This window comes from Prionailurus bengalensis, chromosome A1 (assembly GCF_016509475.1).
Source record: "Prionailurus bengalensis isolate Pbe53 chromosome A1, Fcat_Pben_1.1_paternal_pri, whole genome shotgun sequence".
Lineage (NCBI taxonomy): Eukaryota > Metazoa > Chordata > Mammalia > Carnivora > Felidae > Prionailurus > Prionailurus bengalensis.
This window is the reverse complement of record NC_057343.1, coordinates 94,261,090-94,279,456: the sequence shown is the minus strand read 5'-3', so window position 1 is coordinate 94,279,456 and position 18,367 is coordinate 94,261,090. Positions and strand designations below refer to the sequence as shown.

General features: G+C 49.7%; 1 protein-coding gene and 1 pseudogene across 1 annotated transcript in view; both read left to right on the top strand.

The window, feature by feature from the left end:
• Positions 1 to 1,418: 1,418 nt before the first annotated feature.
• On the top strand, positions 1,419 to 12,206 carry LOC122497367 (annotated as a pseudogene).
• A 329-nt stretch (positions 12,207 to 12,535) lies between these two features.
• The window catches only part of TRIM36 (tripartite motif containing 36), a 32,147-nt gene continuing 26,315 nt past the window's right edge, over positions 12,536 to 18,367 (top strand). The window contains exons 1-2 of the mRNA XM_043603588.1: positions 12,536 to 12,838; positions 14,909 to 15,143. Coding sequence (XP_043459523.1) covers positions 12,812 to 12,838; positions 14,909 to 15,143 — 262 coding nt within the window. The 5' untranslated portion in view covers positions 12,536 to 12,811. The remainder of the gene's footprint in view (positions 12,839 to 14,908; positions 15,144 to 18,367) is intronic.

Sequence of the window (18,367 nt, the reverse complement as noted above, 5' to 3'; positions counted from 1 at the left end):
GCTCTCTCTCTCCCTCTCAAAAATAAAAATAAACATTAAAAAATTTTTTTAAATAATCCTGCTAGTTTTATTATAGAAGCAAAGAGAACACAGGAGGTTCTCCAGAACTTGAGGACAAGAAGCTTCCAAGCAAGAAGTATTATGATTGTGTCTGACCTCCTACTCAGCCCCAAACACCTAGCGCCTTATCTTTTGCTGCTTTGCTCCAATCAAGTATCAGCATCAGCTCATAGAGGAATGTAACACATTGAAGAAGTAGGAAAGTTATGATTAGAACAGTTAAGGAGCAACATTATTGAAGCTTTAAGGAGAGGTGTGTAGGGACCGGGGTGGGGGGTGGGTGGGGGAAGAAACACAGCTCTCTGGGCCAGAGGAGAGAAGTCAGAACATGACCAACAACAGAAGAACCCAAGAGGAAACCCCCCCTGTGTATTATGGAGCCTGGAAAGCTGCCCTGTGCCTGCAAAATGGGTCCTTTCCATACACCACCCTGCCCACTGGTGCTGAGCCCAAGCTCAGCACGATGCCAACCTGCTTAAGGAAAGTGGCTTCACTCCTGTAGTAAATCTTGTGTTTGTGTCTAATCCAATTATCGCTGGCTGATTTTGTTTTTGGGGGAAAACTCAAGCCCTTATCCCTTTCCTCCTTTCCGAGGAAGATAAGAGACAGCCCACAGGGGAGTAATAGACCAGGGCAGACTTGTTAAGCCAAGTATTCTTTCCAAGGGAAGCAAAGATTGTCAGGTATGAATGAAGCAGGGAGGAGACCGGGAGGCCATTTCAGCCCCCCTTCCTGGGGGAGCTGCTATTTTAAAAAGAAGTATAAAATGTGAGAAACATGCGCTGAATGCTTAACTCGGGTAATGAAACGAATTGTTGGAAAAGTGAGTGAGTCGTAACTAAGGGTGTTCATGCAGTGCTGGCAGAAATGATGCTTTTTTTTTTTTTAATGGGAAAGTCGAGTATCAGGAGGATATAGAGATACAATCGCCCTTGCACACTTAGAGTGTTTAAAATACAATCCTTGTATTTGTTCTCATCTCGGAAGCGCTGGGCTTGGTCTTTGTTACCTATTGGGTTTCAGGAAGGCTGACTTGAGATGCGGCGTTGCCATTTTCTGGGCTCTCACTAATTTTTTTTTTTTTTTTTCCGGCGCTGGCAGCCTGATCCTTTGTTGTTGCCTCCTCTGCATTCATCCTCTCTGCCCTCGCACCTCCAGACAGTGTGATGGTTTCCCCCCCCCCAGTCCTCGCGCCGGGAGCTCCGGAAGGCCACCTTCCCCGGCATCCGAGGAGGCACCGCTCTCACCATCCCGGGGGCGGAGGGGGGGGTGTCGTTGGGCTGGGACCGCGCCACGCCGGGAGCGGACCCGCTTTTGTGTCGCTGTTTGTCTCCGCAGCCGCTCGACCCCGGGCTGGAGGCGCGCGGGCCGCGACCCCCGAGGAGGCGGGGCCTCGGCGCGGGGCTCCGCCTGGTGTGCATTTCACTGCCGCCGCCGCCGCCCTGGTTTGTTCAGATACTCCGCCCTGCCCCTGCCGCTGCACCCAGAGCCCAGGACGCGGCCGCCCGGATCCCTCTCGGGCCTCGAGCCCACCCAACCCCGCTTTGGGCTTTTCCCCGAGCTTGCTGGCTTTGCCTCGTTAACCGCATCCTGGAGCGGCGCTTGGCAAAACTCAGACTAAAAAGAGAGGGTGGGGGGAGAACAAATTCGATGCACCCGTCCGGGTCCTCCAGAGTTTGTGAAGGGTCGTAACCATGACCGAGTCGGGGGAGATAAGTGAGTTTGGCTACATCATGGAATTGCTAGCCAGAGGCAAGGTAAGTGCTGGGGCGCGCGGTGTCGCGGCCTGGGCCCCCACCCCGGCCACTACCTGGCCTGTCACTGTGGGCGTCCCGGTCCCTTCCAGCGCCCGCGGAGGGCGGGGGCCGGAACCCCGGGTCCGCGCTCCCAGCCAGGGCGTCCCAGCAGCTGCAGAATGCAAAGTAGCCGCCTTTTCTTTATCGCGCCGCATCTCTGAAATGAGCCAAGGGGACTTAGCCAGCTGGGCGACGGCGGGGGCTCCTGGGACGGCGAGGGGCGCGAGCTCAGCTCCGGGAGATGGAAAGGAGGGCGGGGCGTTGGCCTTCGGGGGCGCTCCTCGACGCCCCCAGGACTGCCCAGTCGTGGTGACTTCGAGTAGGTGACCTCGAGCGTCCAGGCGCGCAGCGAAGAGCGGAGCGGAGGGTCGGACCAGCGGGTGAACAGTCGGGAGGCGGGATCGGGTTCAGCGCGCAGTGCGACCGTGAGGCGGGTAAAAGGCAGAACCCCAGTTCGCAGGCCCTTGGCGTTGTCAGCCCTCTTTCCAGGTCCGTAGCCGCTGTCCGAGGCCGAGAACATTTCAAGCAGTCTGCTTTTGCAGGGGAGGCTGAGGGGGATGCCAAGGAGCCGGATTTCAGGCAGGCACCTGTCCGGGAGCCCGTTCGAAACCCGGGCTGGCGCCGTCGGTGTTGCCTCGCGACCACGCCCTCGGCCGGCCCCGGTGGCGCCGAGCCTAGGCAGAAAGCTTGGCGGCAGGCTGGCCTCCGCGCTGCAGCCGAGAAACTGCCCAGGGAGGCACCTGAGTGCTTTGTCGGCCGGCGGTGTCGGGAAATGCAAAGCTGAGCCAGGCGCGCTCAGCCGGGAGTCGCAGCAGGAGAGAGCGAGAAACGGCGCCTGCCTTTGCCCTCTGCACCTGGAGTTTCGATAGGTGCTGGCATGAGGGAGAGAAGGACTTCCTGCGCGCAGTCTTCAGAAAGGAGGATGATCCCGCAGCCCTGCTGTGAGCATCTGAAACTTCGGGCTCACACCTCACCAGCCCCAACTGCGCCAGGTTTTAGCTTTCAGGGCAGGCAGTCCCAAGGCTCCCCGCCGGCGCGGGTCCCCGCACTCCCAGATGAAAGCGTCCCCGGGGAACCGCGCGCCTCCCGGGATTCTCTCTTCCGTTTTGCAAACACGGACTACACTCATCTGAAATAGAATGCTGGTTAACATCTCCAAGATAGAAGCTGTGCTTCGGGCCGCCCCCCGCCCCCCACCGTTGCCACCCGGGGCCCAGAAGTACACGTGGAGGACCCGCTTTCCACTTTTCTTTCTACCCTGAGCTCTAGCCTGCACCTGGAAGGGGCCTCCGGCGCGTGCGTGGGAACACCCGGGCCACCACATCCAAGCTTCTGTCGCCCAAGAAGCTTCAACCTTGGCCACCCGCTGGGCCTAGGGTGCGTACCACAGCCCGCTCCACCCTTTGGAGGGCCCACCCTGGGAGGAAAGGAGAGGGCCGGAAAGAAGGAAGCGTCGCTTGGAAGGAGGAGACTTGCAGCCAGGGGGTCAGAACCTGGCTTTCTTAAGCGCACCGCAGGATCCAGGCTGTCCATGATCTCTGGGGGCTGGGGGCGCGGAGGAAACAGGATGCCTTTTGCTGATTGCAAAATAAATGGACCGCTCTTGATGGGGAGGAGTGGGGTGATTGAGAGGTGAGTTCTTCAGAGGGAATCAGAATTGTATTCATTGGCTAATACTTTCCTTCAGTACAGGCCCAGACTTGCAGTTCTGAGAGAATAGCTCTGGGGCGGGCCCCAGGGATCTGCGTGTCGACACCCCAGGTGATTATGAAGCAGACGGATGAACTTCCCATAAACACCAAATGGGCAACTAAGGCAGCACCATTAGTGAACCCTTAACACTTACAATAAAACCAAAACCAAACCGCTCAGAGTGAGCCACGTGTTCACACTGTTCTTTCTGAAATGAAACGGGGAGAGCAGAAGAACCTGGCTTCATCCACGGGGTCTGCATCGCTCAGTAGCCACTCGCTCGCTAGGCCGACCCTCTACACCAGGCTTCCCGCCAAGCACCTGCAGCAAGCACACGAGCAGCGTTCTCCACCGACTTCCAAGGTTAGAGGCGTGGGTGTCTCTCTGAAAACCTCTGAGGTTGGGAAGCAGGCTCTTACTGTAAGAACTCAGGACAGTTCCGCCCTGGGCCTTTTTTTTTTTTTTTTTTTTTTGATGGGGTGGGGGTGGGGGATTAGGAGCAGCCTCCTACCCATTTCCCCTCAAGCTTATTCTCTGCCCACTCTCCTCATACTTCCCGCCCCCACTTATGTGTGTGATTACACAGGATCGGGACACTGAATACCTCTGCGAGCATGAGCCAATGAATAGCAGACCGTTGAGATTCACTTGCTTTCTTTTCCTTTGGGAAGTTAGACCCCACTTTGGAGTTCAGACTTATAGTGTAAAGGATACTATGAAATGGCGCTGATGACACCAAGTCTCCCGAGTTAAAGGAGAGCAGAGGCCCATTATCTTCCTGCCCCCTTCCCTCCCCTCCCCATCACTCTCCTCCACTGCCCTCCCCACCACGCTTCCCTTCCCTTCCTTTCCTTCAAAGTTGAGACCAACAGCTTGACCGTCATCCTAATTGCTTTTGCTTTTCTCTGATGGCTTTACAGCTTTACGACATTAATACGCTTGTTCGCGTGTAACAGACTTTACACAAAGTTTTACAGAGTAAAAAAAATGGCACTTCACTCCCACCTCCAAAACCCTGCCCCCCTCCTCCTGGGAGCTGCAGTGTCTTGTGTGTCTCTTAACAATTAAATTAGCTTATTGTGTGTTCTCTGAATGTGTGTGGGGGGGGCGGGGGGGGTGGGCGGTGAGGCCACATTCATCTGAGGGTAACCTAAAACCTGCATCACAAACTTGATCAACCTATTTTGATCAGCTTATTTCACTCTCTTGTGATGATGACTTTAATATTTAATGGACACAGGATTCTCTACCATTGTGGTCTTTCTGCTCAGCAAACCATGACCTGGAAGTATAGTTGATTCCTGTGATAATTCTCAGGAGGCTTAAAAATCAACGTACATGGACCACCTTATATTTCACTCTCAGAGACATTTGTGCCACTTCTGGGAGATGCTTTTTGGGCTTTTGTTTGTTTGTTTTTGTCTCTTTTGTATCTCATCCCTTTGGACTAAAACAGACCTTTCCAAATCTGTGGTCCATGTCCAGGAATACTCAAAAGCAGTATTTTCAAAACTTTTGGGCTCTAGAAGGGTTTGGCTCATTAATTTTTTTTTATCATCCTCATTCACCTTTTCCCTTCACACCATCACACACTCTGGAACCATATAATGAAGATTTGATGACAGTGGAAGAATTGTCCATACAAATGGAAGAATTTATATTTAGGGTACCTCTTTATATTTAGACAATTTAACACATTTATATTTACGTATAAATAGTCAGAAAGTACTATTTGGTTTTTGTTTTTTTAAAGTTTATTCATTTTTGAGATTTGAGAGAGGCAGAGCATGAGCAGGGGAAGGGCAGAGAGAGAGAGGGAGAACAGAATCTGAAGCAGGCTCCAGTCTCTGAGCTGTCAGCACAGAGCCCAGCGTGGGCATGGGGTTCAAACTCAGGAACCGCGAGATCATGACCTCAGCCAAAGTTGGACGCTTAACCAACTGAGCCATCCAGGCGCCCCTAGAAAATGCTACTGGTTTTTCCCATAGTTCAATAGTTTCCTGTTCAGACACCTCCAAGGAGTATAATAGTTTGAGCAGAATAAAAGCAGCTTTGGAAAGCTTACTATTTAACTTTGATAGAGAAACAGGCGATGATTCCATTATCTGGTGAATTATTACTTTTAATTTTGAACATCTCTGAAGCATAAAAACTACAAGAACTTTCATAAGCACAAAATTTACCGTGAAACAAGAAGATACTTGTATTCAGAAAGAATTAGGTTTAGAAAATCCTCAAATCTAGACTAATGGAAAGTCTTAAAACCTCTCCAGGGACCAAAACAAAAATAACACCAAATGATCTGTTTCAGAAGGCTCAATAGGTACTTGCTCACACAACCAAAATCTAAACTGGGTGATAATGCTAAGGTTGGGTCCACTGCAAAGTATTCTTTAAAATATTTTTTTATATCCTGGGATAGGGTGAAATGTGTGCGTTGTGGGGGGTAGGAAAGGCAAACAGAAAATTCAGACTTTAGCAATATATTTGCAAAGTAGCCAATTTCACAAATATAATTTTCCTCTGTTTTTTTTTTTTACTTTGTTCAATAGATAATTTGAAAAAAAAAGGATCTTAAACTATTTAGTCATATAATGCTTAAATTGTATTTTTTTGTGCAACTGTGAATATACATGTTGTATATTTATCTGTGGGCAGTGCAATAGGGATGCTGGAGGGAGACTCAAATTTGAATCTCAAGGTTCTTTGGTATCTGGTCATGTGACCTTGAGGGTATTAATCTCTGGTTGAAGGTGGAGAGCCCTGTCCTGTCTGAAGGGAATCATACCTATTCACAGTGTTATTGCCAGGATTAAATGAGTATTTTACAGAAAGTTCCTAATACTGTTCTTGGCACACAGTAGGCTGTTAAGTGAAAGTTATTACCTCTAGCTGCCATGACAGCAGAGTTTGGTTTTGAGACACCTTTATCCAAACTGTGATTACTAACAAGTGGAGATGGGGAGTTGCCAGCCAGGTAAAATACAGGATATAGAATCACATTTGAGTTGCCGATAAACAACAAATAATTGGTTTAAAAATTTTTTTAAACGTTTATTTTTGAGAGATAGAGTACACAAGTGGGGGAGGGGCAGAGAGAGAGGGAGACACAGAATCCGAATCAGGCTCCAGGCTCCCAGCTGTCAGCACAGAGCCCTACATGTGGCTCGAACCCACAAACTGTGAGATCATGATCTGAGCCAAAGTCAGATGCTTAACCCACTGAGCCACCCAGGTGCTCCAACAAATGATTGTTTTAATAGAAGTAGGTCCCTTGCTGTTTATGGAGCATACTTACACTAAAAAAAATTAATTATGTGTCTGAAATTCAAACTTATCTGGGTGCCCTGTGTTTTTGCTAAACCTAGCAACCCCAAGTGTAGGAATAACGTGTAGTCCAAGGGGACCTGCTAACAATGTCTAAATATTGTTGTTCACCTCAAGTTGGCCAAGGGGGACCAGCCAGTTCACTCCTGCCATTAATGGAAAAATGTCTGCCAGAGAGATGCTGTGTTTTTCTCATCAAATTTCAAATTACTGGGCTGGTGCTGTTTAGTAGGGAAGTGTCTGTTGGATTTTCTCTCAAACAGACGAAAGCTTAAAAGGGAGGGAAGATAAGGCTTACAAGACATCAAACACTCATGTACGAAATGAGAGTATGTAATCGTGTTAAACTGAGCGGAAAGATTGTAAGTGCCAAAGGAGTTCAGAGTCAGGAGCTGATCAATGAAAACGAGACCAAGGAGGGAGAAGGCTGTAGATCTGCAGCTTGAAAGATGAGGAGGAGTTGGCTGGGCAATGGACATCTGAACTTCCGGCCTCCCTGGCTCCTCTCCCCTGAGGTTGTTCCCATAGAAACATTTTCTGACAGGTAAGCTTGGCCTGTCACAGGCTTGGGTCAATGATTGATAACTGCCATTCATTGTCCTTTGCCTGTAACCTCTTGATGCCCACTGGCGTAGATAGTGCATGTGCCAATCTCCTGGGAAGCCCTGTGATTTACGTCATTGCTGTCTTGTTCCCAGGGACTCTTCATTTTGTACCCAGATTGTCCATTGACTAGGAGTCCCCAGTAAGGGGCAAGGTGGAGGAGGAGGTGGCCGTATCGCCTAGTTGCGACTTCTTGTTCAGCACATGTTAATGGAATGGCACCCTGGCTGTTTGATCTCAGACCAAACAGATTAAGAGCCAGTGGTGTTGCACGGCACTGACTGAAATATGCACCATGGTCATTAGGACCTGACTGTGCCAGGAACTTAATCTCCTGTTGGGTATTAGGAGTCGGTATGGAAAGAGACCAACCAGGTCAAGTGTAGTGGATAGCCTAAAAGGTAACAGGTTTACATTTTAAATGTCAGGTAATGAACACTTACTGAGCCTCTCTCCTTTACCAAACCTGAATGGTGGTGGTGGTGGTGGTGGTGTGTGTGTGTGTGTGTTTGGGGAGTGGCAACTGCTGGTAGCTGAACTAGGGGAAAATTGACAACATCCTTCCCTGACCTTTTGGGCTTGATGAAATATATAGATGCAAGACAGCTCATGCCTCTGTGATAGAAGAGCCATTAAGCAACACCGGATGAGATAATGTACGCAAGAGTGCTGAAGGTCTGTGAACTTGGTGGAGGCGGTGATAGGTATGGAGTAGGCTTCCTTGTGTTGAACTTTGACCTGTATTTTATTTTAACTTTTTGGTGTTTATTTATTTTGAGAGAGAGAGAGTGGGAGGAGGGGCAGAGAGAGGGAGACAGAGAATCGCAAGCAGGCTCTGCGCCGTCTGTGCAGAGCTCAATGCGGGGCTCAGTCCCACCAACTGTGAGATCACGACCTGAGCCAAAGCCAAGAGTTGGTTGCTTAACCAACTGAGTCACCAGGCGCCCCTGACCTATATTTTGAAAGAAAGTATTGGAGAGGTGCCTGCGTGGCTCAGTCATTGAGAGCCTGACTCTTGGTTTCGGCTCAGGTCATGATCTCAGGGTTCGAGAGTTCAAGCCCCGCATTGGGCTCTGTGCTGAGTGGAGCTGCTTGGGATTCTATCTCAATCCTTCTCTCTCTGCCTCTCCTCCACTTGTGTTCTCTCTAAAAAATTAATTAATTTAAAAGATAAAGTACTGGAAAAGGAGGTGCTAGGATACTCCAAACTAAGAAGGGGTAGGTCCCCACAGGACGGTATGTGCAATGCAAATCAGGAGAATGATTAAAAAAACAAAACAATAAGATCACTCATGTCCTTCCCACTTAAAAGCCTTCAAAAGCTTCCCAAAGTCTGCAGAAAAGACGCACGGCATTCAGGTATACTAGACTCCTTTTGTATTATTGTAAGTTTATCACCCCTCCTGTAACCCTTGTCCCCCAACACACAAACATTTAAATCCACTCGCATGCACATATACCCCTCCTGTTATGGTCCTACACTACGCTTCTCGGGGTCTAGGACCACAACTTTACACTGTCCCTGTGGCAAATGGAGCAATAAGGACAGAGAGACCTGAATGGAAAGTCATCTGTAAATACTTAATTGATAGGCTGTTTCTGTAATCTAGGCACTGGTAGCAGAGACTCAGGGTGGGCAGGGGAATTGGCTGTAAGGATGAGAAAGGACAGGGATCTGAGAAGAAATCAGAGGATTTGAAGCCTGACCAGAGGTAGAGGGGAAGGAGAGAGGAGGCTTTAAAAACAACAACAACAACAACAACAACAACAACAAAAAACCAACCAAACCCATAGAATTTTAACTTGAGGAACCGGGAGAGATCTTGGTATATTCGATAAGTTGGAAGCTAGAATGTATGGGCCAAGGGGGTGTGGGTAGGGTGGGGTACAAATGACTAGAAAAGTGGGTAGAATGGTTTAGAACGGTGGTTTTCATATTTGGCTATCTTCCTACCAATACACCCCCTCCCCCCTTAAGCTTTTCAAATTTATGGGTTAATGGTTTAAATGAATATGGATCAAAACCTCTATGGATTAATTATGTAAATTGCATTAAAAAGTTTCCAGAATTAGGGGCGCCTGGGTGGCTCAGTTGGTTGGGTGTCTGACTTCGGCTCAGGTCATGATCTCATAGCTCGTGGGTTTGAGCCCCAGGTCGGGCTCTGTACTGACAGCTCAGAGCCTGGAGCCTGCTTGGGATTCAGAGAGAGAGGGGGTCAGGGGGAGAGAGAATGAGCCAGGGAGGGGCAGAGAGAGCGAGGGAAACACGGAATCCGAAGCAGGCTCCAGGCTCTGAGCTGTCAGCACAGAGCCTGAAGCTGGATTTGAACCCACGAACTGTGAGATCATGATCTGAGCAGAAGTCAGACGACTTAGACTGAGCCAGCAACTGAGGCACCCAGGCACCCCTGCTTTTTACTTTTGTAATACAATTTTTAGAAATCCTTCCTCATCAGTACGTTCATTTCAGCTGCTGCGCAGTATTCTATGGTATGGTTGTACATCATGGATGATAGATAATATAGATATTTCTTTAAATAAGGTCCAAACAAGGACTTTGTACGTGTTTTTGTGCACACATGCAAGTCTTTCAGTAGGAATTTTTTTTTAAGTTTATTTATTTTGAAAGAGACAGCGTGCACAAGCAGGTGAGGGGCAGAAAGAGAGGAGAGAATCCCAAGCAGAATCTGACTCTGGCTCGATGCCATCAAGCCTGAGACCATAACCTGAGCCGAAATCAAGAGTCCAAGAGATGGATGCTCAACCGACTGAGCCACCCAGGCGCCCCCAGTAGGACAATTCTTAAAGGTGGAATTGCTTAGTCAAAGTTATACGCATTTGACATTTTTGATAGGATGTGCAAAATTTCCCTTCCAATAAGCTGTGCCAGTCTACAGCGTCACACACAAAAAGCTTGAATGTACCTACTTCCCCACATTCTTGCCAAGTGTATTAAGATTATATTTGAACTTTGGGGCACCTTGGTTGGCTCAGTCGGTTAAGCCCAACTTCAGTTCAGGTCATGATCTCCCAACCCTGGGTTCAAGCCCCACGACCGGCTCTGTGCTGACAGCTCAGAGCCTGGAGTCTGCTTAGGATTCTGTGTCTCCGTCTCTCTCTCTGCCCCTCCCCTGCTCGTGCTCTCTCTCTGTCAATAAATAAATAAATAAATAAATAAAAATAAACATTAAAAAAATTTTTTAAAAGATTATATTTGAACTTTGAGAATCAGGTGGAAAATGCTATGTCATTGAAGTCTGATTTGCATAATGGAGAGCTTTCAAATTTATTTGTGGCCAAATATTGTCTATACAAGTTTAATCTTTAGCTCATGTTAATGAAGTCTTCTCATCTCTTTTACTCAGTTAACTAGTTCGTTTTGGACCAAAGGGCTATTCAAGTGGGCTGATGTGAGGTTACAGCCGGAGGAGAATAATTTAACGCAAAGAACAGTATTAAAAACAAACACTGATTTATGCTTTTTAATGGCTGAGTCTTTAAAAAGTATATGGGGACATGGTGTGGTACATGATGTAGGTAACCAAATTACGCGGGTATTTGTTATTTTCCTAATTTCCCTCCTGATTAGGACGCTTCACAACCTGGGGGAACGAAGCAGTCTCAACTCAAGCACGCGGGGCCACAGAGAGGGCATTAATCCGGATCAGACTAGTCCAGGCATTGCTTGGCAAGGCGTTCATCCTCTCGACACCTCCTCATCTGTAAACTGAGGGTTTTCCACTAAAGACAACTGCTCTAGCCCCTTGCTGTTCTTAAGTCTACACTGCCACCCCAGTATTTAATCGCCGGGTTGGAGAAGAGGCTACCACTGCTGACCGTGCTGTGGGAAGACGGCGGAACTTTTCACACGGAGAGACTTCTCCCAAATAGAAAATACGTGGGAAGCATTTCAAAACCTAAACGGGATTCCTCTGCTGCAGCTCCGAGGTCCCTTCACCCAGCTGTTTAGGGCGCCCGTTTTCCCTGTCTCTACGTAAGGATGGAAATAGCCGGCTGGGAAGGCAGTGGCGTGATCCAGTAACACGGCTTCCAACCACCCGAGGTTAACCCGTTTTCGGTTCGCCGTGAAACGAGACAGAAGAAACGCGCTGGAGAGCCGTGGAAGGTGAAACCCGCGCTGCTGGTCCTGAGCAGGCGAGGCGCCGCGAGGGTGCGCAGGTGCCGGAGCCGCCCCGGACCCGCGGCGCCCTGCGTCCCCAAGGGGGAGCCGCAGGGCGGCTGCCGGGGCGGGGGAGGGGCGCTCCCGCGTCGCCGGCTCTGGACCCCTACCCCGCGCCACTTGGCGACAACGTGTTGTGCGTGCCAGCGCCGCGCCCAGGGGTGCCAAAGCAGAAGGAGAATATGAGTGATTCGTGACCAGTTAGGGGACGTGAAGTTCACCCGACGAATTGGGCCGGAAGAGAAGGAGGAAGAGCCGGGCGGGGACTGGGACCCGCTAGGGGAACCCCCGGCCCGGGAAGGGGTGGGACGGGCGGGTCTCGCTCCGGTCGTCTCCCCAGGCGCTCTGTTCTGCGGCGCTCGGTGCTATGGCACCGGGAAGGCGGCCCGGACCCGCCCTCGCCCCCGCCGGCCGTCCAGAGTCGGGAAACGGGGCTTGTAGGTGATGCCTCACATCGCGCTTCACCAAAGCGCAGGGAAAGCAAAATGAAGGGCAGAGGGGCGGTGCCCGGCCAGCAGCCAGAGCTGCAGTCCGCGGATACTCTGCCGACCGCTCCACCCCGGCCCCGCCCCGGCCCCGCCCCGGCCCCGCCCTCCGCCTCCCTAGCCCCCTCACTTCCGCCCCTCCGAGGCTTCCTACAGCGTCTGGCCGCGTAGGCGGCGGCCGCCCGGGAAGGGGCGAGCGGCCGAGGGGGCGGGGCCCAGGCGGTGGCGACGGCGGAGGGAGCCCGGACCTCGGCGCGCGCCGCACTCCCGCCCCGCCGCCGCCCGCGGCCCCGCCCCCTTTGTGCGGTGGGCGCTGTTGCCCGGGCGACGGCGCCGCCCCGCCCCGGTCCCGCCCCTTGGCGGCGTCCGCGCCCCGGTCTCCGCGCTGCCGCCAGCCCAGCCGCAGTCTGCAGGAGCCGCCGCCGCAGCCGGCCGCGGGGCGGGATTCCGGGGCCGTCGCAGGGAGCGCAGCTCGGCTCTCCGCGCGTGTGCTTTCGCCCGCCCCGCTCCTCGCCGCGTCGGTCCGCTGGCCGGGTCCGGCCGACCAGCTCGCCCTCTGGCTCCGAACCCAGGCTTCCCGGCCGCCGCAGGGACCCGCCCACCAGACCCTGCCGGGGCCGCCTGCCTGTTTGGACCCTGCCGTTGATGACACCTGGCAGAAGGCTACTATGGAAGGGGATGGTTCCGAAACGCTGGTGAGTGGGCGACAGGGGCCGCCACCTCACGCTTCCCTGGCGGCTCGCCGGGACCCCCGGGTCTCTCTCCTCCGCCCTGAGCCAGAGGGAGCCTCGCCTCACGAGGAGCGAGGGCGGGCGTGTGGTGGCCCCGCTTCCTCTTCGCCTTCCGCGCCCCGGGTTCCGCAATCCGGGGCGCCCCCTTTCTACGCCTCGGAGGGTCGGATCCCGGGTCTCCTGGGCCCGCGAGGGGGCGCCGCTCGGGTGCGGCGATCGCCCACCTGAGCACCTCGGGCAATCCCGGAGGCGATCTTTAATGGGGTCCAGGCTGTAGACTTCATTCGCCTCCGGGAGTCGGGTGCCCGGCGCGGCGCGGGGCGCATGCCCCACCCGTGTCGGGCCGTCCTTTGTCCCGGAGCGTCGCGGAGCCGGCGCCCGGACCCCCGCGGGCGCGGCCCACCCGGCTCGCGGTCGCGGCGCGCGGAGAGCTCCTCCCCGGCTTCGCCAGCTTGCGCGCGGGGGGCGGGCTTGCCCTGGCAGCTGTCGGGGTGCAAAGTGTTTTTGTCTGAAAGGGTCGGATCGGCAGTTCTTTCCAACTTGTTAGTTTCCGGTCGAACCCCCAGTGATTTTCAGACAGCTTCATTGTGGGAGCCGCCACATCCCATTTCTCTTAATCAGGGTGTTTCCCTCGGTGGATGTAAAAACGGAAAACTCATTTTTTCTTTTGGATAAGAACTGTCTTGTATCTGTCGTGGGTAAAAAGCTTACGTACCGCTTTATGGACCAGGAAGATGGAAATGATTTTAGATCTTCCAGCGGGAGGTAAACCTCCCATCAAATGAGAGCCTATTTTGGACACTCAGAATAATCCCCTTTGAATCTATTTTGGACGCTTAGTTGGGTGTCACGTTCTTGGTGAAATGACATAGGACGTGAATATTCTATTTTCTTTGCCATGAAGTGTGGCTGTCTTCCAAATTTGAAAAAATCGTGACATGATGTGGGCTTTTATTAAATATTTATTGAATGATGCAGCAAGAAACACTTCAAAGACCCATCCACGGTGATAAAGGCGTTTCAGTGTGGTGCTGTTGTCACGGACTGTTAAAGCACTCACTGTCACTTTAGGGGGAATACGTTTTTATTTAGTTAAACTAAATGAATTAACTCGATGTTGACGTTCTGTGTGTTTCCAGTAGTTGAAATGATTGCACGAGGTCTAGGAGTACTTTCAGATTTGACTGTAAAATGGCAGGGAGGCTGAATATAGATTCATAGCACCTGCAGTTTGGGAGGGGTGTGTGTGTGTGTGTGTGTGTGTGTGTGTGTGTGTGTGTATGTGCGTGCGCGTGCGCGCGCAGGAACTACATATGAAAGGTTGCGAAAACTGGTATGAGGTCATCTAACCTTTGAGACTCCGTGTTTCTCGTGGAAAATAATGCACGCCTGTAGTATGGAGAGCACTTAAATAATGGTGCTTTGTAGTCCTCCCCACCCTTTCAATATTCATAAAGTGCTTTTAAGAGAACCACTTCGATACCCATCGCCAGGAGATGAAGCATTTTAGCTACATTATAGTTGCAGCCTATGAAAATTGGTCACATTTAATGTAGAAAATTGCTGATGGTACAGCTCGTAAATAGATTTCAAGGAAGCTTCCACGAACATACTGGCGAACCCAGCTTTTGCCGACTCCTGTTATTTGCCACAGAGTTAGTGTGCCCAGGAGGAACATGGTTTCATTCTCAGTATGCCATGTTCTTCCCTTTTAGTGTAGTGATCTACTTGTAGGATTTCTCAGATGTCCTAAATCAGTGAATTCATGATGATTTGAGTAACTTCATAACAGATGAAATATTATGGGCCCCTCATATTTTGTGCTGATTTTTCTCATACTTCAGTTTTAACCATGTCAAGTGTCCCTTCTGTTCTAGGAGGTGGGGGGTGAGGGTTGATGGTACGGAATTCCGTTGCCAAAAAGGGACTTCAGATTAAACACCTGAATTCTTAATTCTTTTGGAAGGGTGAACACACATGTTTAATGGGGTCCAGGCACTTATTTTGATTCTGATTTCTTTTCCTCAACTCCAGGTTACCATTAAGAATATCGAAAGAGAGCTCATTTGCCCCGCATGCAAGGAGCTTTTTACCCATCCGTTGATTCTCCCTTGTCAACACAGTATCTGTCATAAGTGTGTAAAAGAACTCTTGCTGACACTCGACGATTCCTTCAACGATGTGGGATCGGATAATTCCAATCAGAGCAGTCCTCGACTCCGGCTCCCCTCTCCTAGCATGGACAAAATTGACAGAATTAGCAGACCAGGTACGTGCCAGAAGCTTGGGGTCTGGGAGTTTCCGCTGTGTCTGTGGAAGGGAAGTTACTGTTGCCACTTTGAGGGTTGATCTTTCCAGGTGAATTAATTAAAATTAGTTGTAAAGGAACCATTCCCTCTTTGAAAATGTCAAAATGAACTCCTCACTGTCCTGGTACACACTAAAAGTCGGGGATTGAACACCAGCTTTGTGTTAGACCCCTCATTAACTGTATTTAGGGGATGTTCTGACCTTTATACGAGGGATGGAGTAATGGACCACAGAAGTACTTACTAGGGAAACATCTGTCTCTGGTAATATGTAAATAAATATGCCGATTAAAGGATGAGACTCCACAGTGACTACTCCTAAAAGACTTTTTAGATGCGTTATTTGGTATCGTTTTGTTCTACCTGAGGATTCTGTTTTCTTCAGCCATTTTTAATCCATGTTTTAGAAGAAGAATTTTGAATATCTACTAAATAGTGGCGGAACTCTGTCGTAATGACAGAAGTAGATCTAGATGTGTGGCACATCTGTCTATACAGCCAGAGCCCTTATTATGCAGCCAGAGTGTAAATTGTTTCCCTTTGGGATGGTGTTGCTTTCTTCTGGACATCCATTGCAGGATTAAGGTAGATCAAAACTAATTTGAAATCATTGCGAACAGGGCCACTGAGAATTTCAGGGCCAAAATCAGCAGTGAGGAAAGACCAAGGGGAGGCAGAGCTTTGGGTAGAAATACCGCAGTGTCACGTTAGGTTCGCCCTTTGTTTGGAGGAGAGTCCTTGAGTGGCTCTGGGCACCAGACTGTTGGACTTCGAGGTTTTAGTTTTGATCCTTTAGGCCACTGTGTTTATTTCTCCCTCTTACAGTGTAGGAATAATTTTTTAATCTTATGTGTTAAAAAAAACATATCAGAAGAGAGTCTCCTCCTCCTTACTTGCATTTAGCAAATGCTGTCCCTTTTGGTCCACACCATGATGGGGAATCTCTTAGAGCAATGTTGGTGTCCTTGTGCTCCATCAGACACTGGATAAGTGGGGATTTGTTCTAAGAGTCGTATTAGGCTGTTTTAAAAACATGTATTTTATTTTAAATGGTAATCACGAATTCCTCGGAAGATTATTTTGCACACATAAAAAAATTAGAAGCCTATATAAAAAGAGGAGCATGAAGTAGGTGGGGATGTAGGGAGTATGAGGTCAGAGAGGGTCCTGCCTATTGTGAAGTCATCACTTGTATGTTTCCCTCCCTGCTAGGAGCTAGCTGTCACACGGAGGAGGGAGGAGAGACATTTCAATAGCTTGAAATCCCCTACCAGATAAAATGGAGATATTCTGTTGGTAGATCCTCCCTGGCTAATTAGGGATCCCTTCTGACCAAGAGAAATTCACTTTTTGTATATTAATATATAGCAGGTATTTATTAAATATTAGTACTTAACATTCAGAGGAATTTTAGTCACATACTAATATTTCTGTAATTAGATTGAGCTTATGTACATATTTTACGAAATCCTGTATCTGTTGCGGGTTTTTAATCTTAGTACTTGGTTGGTTTTTATATGTGATTCATATGGAGAATGAATGAAATACAGATGAAGTATGTGTCTAGCAAGATGAGATATGGCTGTTTTTTAAGAGCTCATCTGACAGTACTTGGTGGATGTTTAATAAATACTTGTGGAGTGGTTGTTGAATGTTGTGGGATTTCTACAAAGCATGCCATAGTGGCTTTTATTCTGTAATAGTGGTGTTTTTGTCCAGAACAAGAGATCCATTCCATCATACTTGATGGTGTCCAGATGAGAAATAGACTTGGTGACATGTTCCTCCCTCTTTAGGAAGAACTTACAGTTTGGATCATGTCCCAAGGGGGGGAAGCGAAAAAACTCTTCTGGGAGGAGCAATTACAGGAAGTCAGAGTATTTAACTTGGAGAGGGGGAGAGCGCAGGATATGATGGTGGTCTTGCGGAAGAGAACAGTAAGCTGGGGATCTTCACACAGAGGTTCCCGATCAGTGAATGGTGAAAGAGGAATGCAGATTTCAGCTCGGTGCGTAAGAAAACACACCCCACAGGCTTTCCCAAAATGAGATTGTCAGATCCCTGTCACTGGAAGAGATCAGATTTAGATGCTGCAGGGCCCAGTAAACACATTAGCGAGGCAGGCCCCCGGCATAATAAATACAGGAACGCCTTTCATCTTACTTGATATGGAGATAGACGAGATTTCATTTTCCCGTTAACTCAGCTACCATAGGAAAACCAGCAGCCTAGGTATCAGCAGCTAGCTGTCTTCCAGGCCTCCCCTGTTAGAGACAGTGGCGCATGGTTCCGGACCTTAGACTAGAATGGACGCCTTGTCTAATGGGGCAGTAGCCACTTGGCACTAGTGGGTTTGGGGGTGCCAGACATTCCCCCTCCCCCCGCACAAGAGCCTGATGGTGGGTTTGACATGTGATCTTTTACATGTGGGTGATTAATTCAAATCATTTAAAAACCACGCCAACTCAACAGGATAGGGCAGCCAAAACACATCTTTGACTGTGACCCATCCAGTGTTTGGGCCATCAGTATTTGGAGTCTTTTTTATTTTTTTATTTTTAATGTTTATTTATTATTGAGAGAGACAGAGAGAGAGAGCACGCATGGGTGGGGGAGGGGCAGAGAGAGAGGGAAACAGAATCCAAAGCAGACTCCAGGCTCTGAGCCATCAGCACAGAGCCCAACGTGGGGCTCAAACTCATGAACCATGAGATCATGACCTCAGCCGAAGCCGGATGCTTAACCGACTGAGCCACCCAGGTGCCCTGGAGTCTTTATTTTAAACACTGGTTGTGTGACCACCATTTGACCCCCTGTAGAGGGGATTTCTGCCTTGGGTGCTGGGTTGAGCCCCTTGTACATGAGCAGCCAGTACAGAGAACTTCTGCATTTCATTCATTCGCTCAACAAATACTTAATTTACCTGCTGGTTGCCAGACATGGCCCAATGCTGGAGAGGCATGAACAAGATAGATCCACCGCTCCTTTTTAAGAAGCATATAGTCCAGCATTGTACAGAGTCTTCATGTACACATGGAGAACACAGTCCTCCATCAAGAAGAGCGTACAGAGCAAATTAACAAATACAGATGAAGAACTCAGGGTGGGGAGGCTCCAAGTATAGTAGTCACTTCTCAAATGAATGCAGATTTTAGGATTGTCCTCCTTTTCATGATACCAGTTT